The sequence below is a fragment of the Hyaena hyaena genome, unplaced genomic scaffold (genome assembly GCF_003009895.1).
Source record: "Hyaena hyaena isolate Hyena2069 unplaced genomic scaffold, ASM300989v1 scaffold_16, whole genome shotgun sequence".
NCBI lineage: Eukaryota > Metazoa > Chordata > Mammalia > Carnivora > Hyaenidae > Hyaena > Hyaena hyaena.
Genome location: NW_024080650.1, coordinates 6211582 through 6219636, shown reverse-complemented (window position 1 = coordinate 6219636; position 8055 = coordinate 6211582). Strand labels below are relative to the sequence as shown.

At 39.5% G+C, this 8055-nt stretch overlaps 1 protein-coding gene across 1 annotated transcript in view; it reads left to right on the top strand.

Moving 5' to 3' along the window:
- Nucleotides 1–1881: 1881 nt before the first annotated feature.
- PAK5 (p21 (RAC1) activated kinase 5) overlaps nucleotides 1882–8055 on the top strand; it is a 115551-nt gene continuing 109377 nt past the window's right edge. Inside the window, exon 1 of the mRNA XM_039224428.1 lies at nucleotides 1882–2085. Coding sequence (XP_039080359.1) covers nucleotides 1882–2085 — 204 coding nt within the window. The remainder of the gene's footprint in view (nucleotides 2086–8055) is intronic.

Here is an 8055-nt window from a genome sequence, read left to right as displayed (position 1 = left end):
GTGGTGGGGCCTTTGGGAGATGACTAGCTCATGAGGGTGGAATCTCTTGAATGGAGAATTAGTGCCATTGTTAGAAGAGGCCAGAGAGAGCTCCCTTTTCCCTTCCAACATGTGACGTTCCAGCAAAAAGACAGCTATGCAGAAAGTCAGTTCTCCCTAGACACCAAATCTGCCAGAGCCTTGATCTTGGACTTCCAGATTCCAGAACTGTGAAAAATAAACATCTGTTGTTTATAAGCCATCCAGTCTTGGGTATTTTGTTATGGCAGCCCAATGCATGAGGAGACCTCAGTAGAGGATGGATTAGGAACTTGAAGGCACCAGGAAGACCCTGTTTGCCAAGCAGGGATAACTGGTTAAGAGAAGAAACAAATTTGAATGAAAGGTAAAGGCAAGGGAGGGGGAGAGCAAGGGAAGATGTTAACATCTTTGGTGCTCTTGCCCCAGGTGCCATTCACTGAATAAAAGTACTGTGCTCATGGTTTTAGTCTGTGAGCAAATATTTCTTGAGCCCTACTATATGCCAGGTACTGCCATACAGTAGTGAACAAGCCAACGGTATCCCTTCTCTGGTGGCTATTACCAAATATTTCCCTCCTATATCTAGTAGGGAAAACAGACACCATGCACACCATTACACCTAATTAATTGATAGCAAGTGGATAAATGCTGGGAAGAATATGTACATGGAGCTGTATCAATGTATAGCTCACCTACTCAAGCCTAAAGGCTGAGATAAGGCTTCCCCAACAAAGCAACATTAAAGCCAAACCCTCATCATTTATAATGCCTGCAACAGTGTTTTTCAGGATTCCCCAAATGATCACGATTGTCCTATTCACAATAAACTGAGCAATGGAAAAGGAGTTACCCACGATCATAGTGAATAGATGACCTACTTTGGATTCAAACCCAGGTTGTCTTACATGTTTTTGGTACCTTAAAGCACACGGTGACGATTTTACACATTTTCTAGAGGTATCCTGGTCACAGGATATGTTTTAAATAGGTAAACTACATTGTTTCAAACAGGCAAAACACATTCTACAAAGTTCTAAATATAATATATAGTGAAAAATGGGTCTTTCTCCGTGCTTTGTCTCCCCAGCTCCTTTCTCTGCAGGCAAGGTCAGTCAAATTTTCTATCTATTTGTTCAGAGACCTAAATAATATTTGTAGCACTTATTTTGTGCCAGGTGCTTTTCAGAGTGTTTTACAAATTTTTACTTGTTTAATCCTAATAATAATTGTATATGATGAATATGATTATTAACCTCATTTTTCATATATAAATATATATTTGTCCGTACAAAGGATTGAGGTTTCAGGTGCACACCAAATCTTGAGATGCTTCTCCCTGTGTGCCAGTCAGCTTTTGCTTTGCTAATACCACATCACAAGTTGAGAATTTTAGTGGCTTGATTATAGGCCTTGATTTCTTACTCATGAGTCACCTGTGGCTCAGCTGGGCATGGCTTCAGTCTGGAGGTTGGATTTGAGTCTGCTTCATGCATCTAGGCTGAGGGGGTATCACCCACCAGATAAAAGCACAAGGAGGAAAGTAGAAACACACAGTGCCTTCAAAACCCTCCATCCTGGACTGCTGCTCAGTCCATACCAAGGCAGTTCACACGGCCAAGTCCAAAATCAGTGTGGCAGAGAACTATATATTCCACATAGCAAGTGCAAGGAGAAAACAAATTATGAATGAAATTATCTTATCTACGTACCCTGAAAATCCAACTTTCATCTTTTGTAGCTGATACCTTGAGAAATAATTGAAAAGGTAGAACTGTGAGCGGATAATTTTCTTATCGTCTTCTGCTGGCAAGATCTAAACAGCTATCTCTTTTCTGTTTGCATTTCCCAGGTCTTTGCATCATGTTTGGAAAGAAAAAGAAAAAGATTGAAATATCTGGTCCATCCAACTTTGAACACAGGGTTCACACGGGGTTTGATCCACAAGAACAGAAATTCACGGGCCTCCCGCAACAGTGGCACAGCCTGTTAGCAGACACGGCAAACAGGCGAAAGCCCATGGTAGACCCTTCCTGCATCACCCCCATCCAGCTGGCTCCTATGAAGGTATGGCGAGGATCCTGTCTTTATGTTGGCTAAGGAAGCATGTTCTCATTTAATGCGGTGCACCATATTACAGGCAAGCTAGAAAATGCCTAAATCACGCATTTGTTTTTAAGTATCTGCTGATTATCTACACTTATTCTTCAGTGATTATAATGTTCACCACTTATTGTAAATTGCAGCACATGAAAAGGAACCTCAACTTTCAGATGTGAGACTTTTTTAATCAAACACATAAAATGTAATCACAAAATAGACAAGTCTTATTTCTACTTTAAAATGGTGTTTATTGGGGCTCCTGGGTGGCTCAGTTGGTTAAGCGTCTGACTTCAGCTCAGGTCATGATCTTGTGGTTGGTGAGTTCAAGTCCCACATCGGGCTCTGTACTGACAGCTCGGAGCCCGGAGCCTGTGAGTTCTGTCTCCCCCTCTCTCTGCTCCTCCCCTGTCTCTGTCTGTCTCTCTCTCAAAAATAAACAAACATTAAAATGGTTTTTAAATTAAAATAAAAATAAATAAATAAAATGCTAGTCTTCATACCAAAGAATATTATTTACCCCCTCTGGTAAGTGTTGCCAGTAACCTCTGATGAAATAGGCAACTTTTAGCTATTTTTAATTTGCCCTTCAGAATGTTTAAACTTCCATACCAAATGCAACACTAACAGATTTTAACAATAATAAATGATTCATATGTATGTATATACACATACACACATATACATACATTAACACATATATGTGCATTATATATAAATTATGTGTTTATATACATATATACTCATATTTGTCTTCTTGGTCTAAGAGCTATTTCAAATGAAAATGAATTATTTGAGTCCTAGAATACAATATAGTTTACCTTAAAGAAATGGCTACTAGATTTCTGGCAAGGTACATTGATGAAAATAATTGCATTAAAGCAGAAAGACACAATAAATTACAAAATGCCAAGATACTACAAAGGAAATCCAGTTATTGCTGTTTCCTTCTGCATCCCATAATAAGAATTCCGTAGACCACCAAGAAATTGCCCAAAAGCTCCCTAGGGGACTTGAACATCAGTGAAGTTTATTGTCATGTTGTAAAATAGGTTAGATTCTATTCTGTGTTCTTTCTTATTATATTAGCAGACATCTGAGCTACATGAATATCCTCTTCTGTGTAAACATGAATATTGAATACATTGTGTTTAAGTGATTAGGCAAAACAAAAGTGGATGCGTTTTTAAAGGATACAGAGAAGGCAGCCTGGCTGATAAGTTACAGGAAATTCTTACAAGATATCACCTGAACGAAGTAAAGTAGAATTGTGATTCCATCATGTACACGTAGTCTTGGTCATTCTGTTCTGGTATTGAACAGGAAGGTCTGTCCACCCAAAGATATATACAGAGTCTTCTAATCCTGAATTTTGTGAATTCGATCTTCCGATTAAGATTTGAAAACTTTTCAGGCCAGCTAAAATGTAAAATATTCAAAAGATGGATATTGGAGAAGATACATCTTTAGGGACAAAAAAGAACCTCCTACTTAAAACAAGTATTGATTGGTATTTAATAGAAATTAACCAAATAAATATATAAGTAAATAAATAAATAAAAACGGAGCACTTTGGTGGCTCAGTAAATTAAGTGACTTTTGGTCTCAGTTCAGGTCTTGATCTGAGGGTCATGAGTTCAAGGCTTGCATTGTGCTCCATGTTAGGTGTGAAGCCTACTTAAAAAAAATTAAAAAATAAAAGTAGGGGTGCCTAGTTGACTCGGTCAATTGAGCCTCTGACTTTGGCTCAGGTCATGATCTCATGGTTCGTGGGTTCGGGCCCCACACTGGGCTCTGTGATGACAGCTTGCTCAGAGCCTGGAGCCTGCTTCGAATTCTGTGTCTCCTTCTCTCTCTGCCCCTCCCCCATTTGTGCTCTGTCTCTGTCTCTCAAAAATAAATAAATGTAAAAAATTTTAAATAAATAAAAATAAAAATAAATTTTAAAAAGAAATTGACCAAGTAACCAAACTACTGCTTGGTATTAGGACGTATCCTACTATTGAACATGATTTTCTCCCTAAGAGAAAGCTAGTGGTTCACTCATGAGTAAGTAATAGGGTGAAAGAATTTGTCCTTTGTTTTCATTACTTTTTTCTCCTATCCCAAGTTTTTATAAAACCCAAACAATGGAATGTGTGCACTTTGGCCAGAAAAATTCTCTGCCATTGAGCCTCATGATGAAGGAAAAATGCCCAAGTGAAACAATTATTGAGTGTAATTATCATTTAATGAAGAACAATCTAGAAGGAGGCAGAGTCTTAGTAATATCCTAGCTAAAGGCCCAGGACATGCACTCTCTTATTAGAGAGTGTGTGTTTTATTGAGTAAGGACAGAGTATCATCTATGCACCATGGTTTTTCACTCATCTGGGTCCTAGCAAGTCCTGGCTGGCAGTGAAAGAGGAAAGTCCCATCTCAGTGATAATCCACCATGCTTGGTGAAGGTAGGACTTAACAGGACGTCTAGTTCATTCCTTCCATTTCTCAGATGGTCTAGCCCATTATCCTCTCCGACAGAATTTGCCAGGCCCACTGAGAGTCGGAGCAAGGTTTCCTAACTGCTGAACTCCTGAGCCCCATGATTTTCTCACTCACTGTCTGGGCTTTCTAGCCCCAGTGCCCCTGAGTGAGACTTCAGTGTGTATGAAATGATATTTGTTATAGGCACTTAAATGCAAACTGCAGGATGACTGGAAAATATATCTCCAGCATAGACCCAGGCCTCCACTATGCAAATGGGACCTCAGGCAGTTTTGCCTGTGAGAAAGAAAATAAGGACAAGGAATAACGAAACAATAATCAGCTAGGTAGAATTTTCCCTAGAAAGAGAGTTAGTCAAACATTTGAACTGAAGGACACCCAATAAATCTATACTTGATACTCTCACCAACTCCTTTAGATTAATCCTCTCTTCCAGATCTCGTGAGTGACATCAGTGCTGTTGACATGTGTTGGATGATGTTGGTCCAAGGGAATCCTGCTGACTCTACAGCATCTCTAGAATAAAAAAAAAAAAAAAAAAAAAAAAAGGTTCAAGGGGCCAAAGTATGCCAGGCAGTTTGCATGATCTCACTTTTTGGAAATGCCTTCTCTGGAGAAACCTTCCGTATTTTTAACACATTATGAATCATGCAGAATCTATCTCAGAAGTCAGAACAATCTTTGAAATAAGCTCTGCAGGAATTGACAGAAAGGAGTAAAATGAGCTGTGCTGATGTAAAGCCATTTTGGCAAAGTTATTTAAATAGACCAAACAATTCTCATTTGTTCAGGCTGTCTTTTAAAGGGGACAAATTAAAATAAGAGATCACAACATGAAAGCGGTTAATGGAAGAAGTGTGTAGCACATTACATTGCGGCAAAGTGCTAGTTCTTGGGTATCTGTCAGTAAGCTTCAGGCAGGCTGGTTCTGAATGGAGATTCACCATTGCGATGAACTCTTCTCTGATTAGAGTTTCAGCTGTTCCTATTCAGAACCTCCTCTAAATTGCATGTCACTCTTGCCAGGACACTGTTCTATGTAGATTGATTGAGGTCAGTGTTTCTCAAACTATAGTCTGTCAAAGTCACCTGGAGGGCTTGCTAAAACACAGATTGCTGGCCCCAAGTTTCTGATTCAGCAGAACTGGGATGGGGTTAGAATTTTGCATTTCTAATAAGTTTCCAGGTGATGCTGATGCTGCTGGTCTGGAAACCGCATTTTGAGAAACTTGATTTAGGTAATTATAAAAGAATTCATCCACATAAGGTGTAATCAATACACGTTTATGCTGACCAGGGTTTCCAAATGGTCAGAAATGTAACCAGAAGCCACAGGTTAGCTCAGATTTGTGTCAAAAGGTTCATGTATTCAAGCCAAAGGCATTTAGGCAAACCAAGAAAATATGAACACCTTGAGATACGGGGAATCCTTTTAGAACATTCGGCTAGTGCCTTTGAGAAATTCCTTTTTCTGTCTAATGTCATTTTGTCCACAAAACATCATTAGCAATGTGACCAAATTTTCTGCTGAATTAGATGCATTTGTTTAAGCGTCACGTTGAAGGGTCACATTGTTCTTGCACTCTGGTTCTCAAACCGGGACTTTCATCATCAGAGTCTCTCTCTTTCTCTGTCTCTCTTTTTTTTCTTTTGAAGTTTTTAGCTGTTTATTTGATACCATTGTGTCAATAGATACTTTATCTTTTTTTTCTTTCATAGTTTATTGTCAGGTTGGTTTCCGTATAACCCCCAGTGCTCATCCCAACAAGTGCCCTCCTCCATGCCCATCACCCCCGTTCACCCCCCACCCCCACCCCCATCAGCCCTCAGTTTGTTCTCAGCATTCAAGAGTCTCTCATGGTTTGCCTCCCTCCCTCTCCCCAACTATTTTTCCCCTTCTCCTCCCCCATGGTCCTCTGTTAAGTTTCTCCTAATCCACCTATAAGTGAAAACATATGGTATGTGTCTTTCTCTGCCTGACTTATTTTGCTCAGTGTAACACCCTTGAGTTCCATCCACATTGCTACAAATGGCCAGATTTCATTCTTTCTCATTGCCATGTAATATTCTATTATATAGATAAACCACATCTTCTTGATCTATTCTTAGTTGATGGACATTTAGATGCTTTCCATGATTTGGCTATTGTTGAGAGTGCTGCTATGAACATTGGGGTGCATGTGCCCCTATGCATCAGCACTCCTGTATCCCTTGGGTAAATTCCTAGCAGTGCTATTGCTGGGTCATAGGGGAGTTCTATTGTTAATTTTTTGAAGAAACTTCACACTCTTTTCCAGAGGGGCTGCGCCAGTTTACATTCCCACCAACAGTGAAGGAGGGTGCCCGTTTCTCCACATCCTCGCCAGCATTTGTAGTCTCCTGATTTGTTCAGTTTAGCCATTCTGACTGGCATAAGGTGGTATCTCAGTGTGGTTTTGGTCTGCATTTGCCTGATGATGAATGATGCTGAGCATCGTTTCATGTGTCTGTTGGCCATCTGGATGTCTTTGGAAAAATGTCTGTTCAAGTCTTCTGCCCATTTCTTCACTCGATTATTTGTTTTTTGGGTGTGGAGTTTGACAAGTTCCTTATAGATTTTGGATACTAGCCCATTATCTGATATGTCATTTGTAACGATCTTTTCCCATTCTGTTGGTTGCCTATTAGTTTTATTGTTTCCTTTGCCGTGCAGAAGCTTTTTATCTTGATGAAGCCCCAGCAGTTCATTTTTGCTCTTGATTCCCTTGCCTTTGGGGATGTGACAAATAAGAAATTGCTGCGGTTGAGCTCAAGGAGGCTGTTTCATGCTTTCTCCTTTAGGGTTTTGATGGTATCCTGTCTCACATTCAGGTCCTTGATCCATTTTGAGTTTATTTTTGTGTATGGTGTGAGAAAATGATCTAGTTTCATTCTTCTGGATGTTGCTGTCCATTTCTCCCAACACCATCTGTTAAAGAGGCTGTCTTTTTTCCATTGGATACTCTTTCCCACTTTGTCAAAGATTAGTTGGCCATACGTTTGTGGGTCCAATTCTGAGTTCTCTATTCTATTCCATTAGTCTATGTGTCTGTTTTTGTGCCAATACCATACTGTCTTGATGACAGCTTTGTAGTAGAGGTTAAAGTCTGGGATGGTGATACCTCCCGTTTTGGTTTTCTTCTTCCATATTACTTTGGCTATTTGGGGCCCTTTGTGGTTCCATACAAATTTTAGGATAGTTTGTTCTAACTTTGAGAAGAATGCTGGTGCAATTTTGATTGGGATTGCATTGAATGTGTAGAATGCTTTGGGTAGTAATGACATTTTAACAGTATTTATTCTTCAGACCCATGAGCATGGAATGTTTTTCCATTTCTTTGTGTCTTCTTCAATTTCCTTCATAAGTTTTTTATAGTTTTCATCATACAGATTTCTTATATCTTTGGTTAGGTTTATTCCTAGGTATTTTATGGG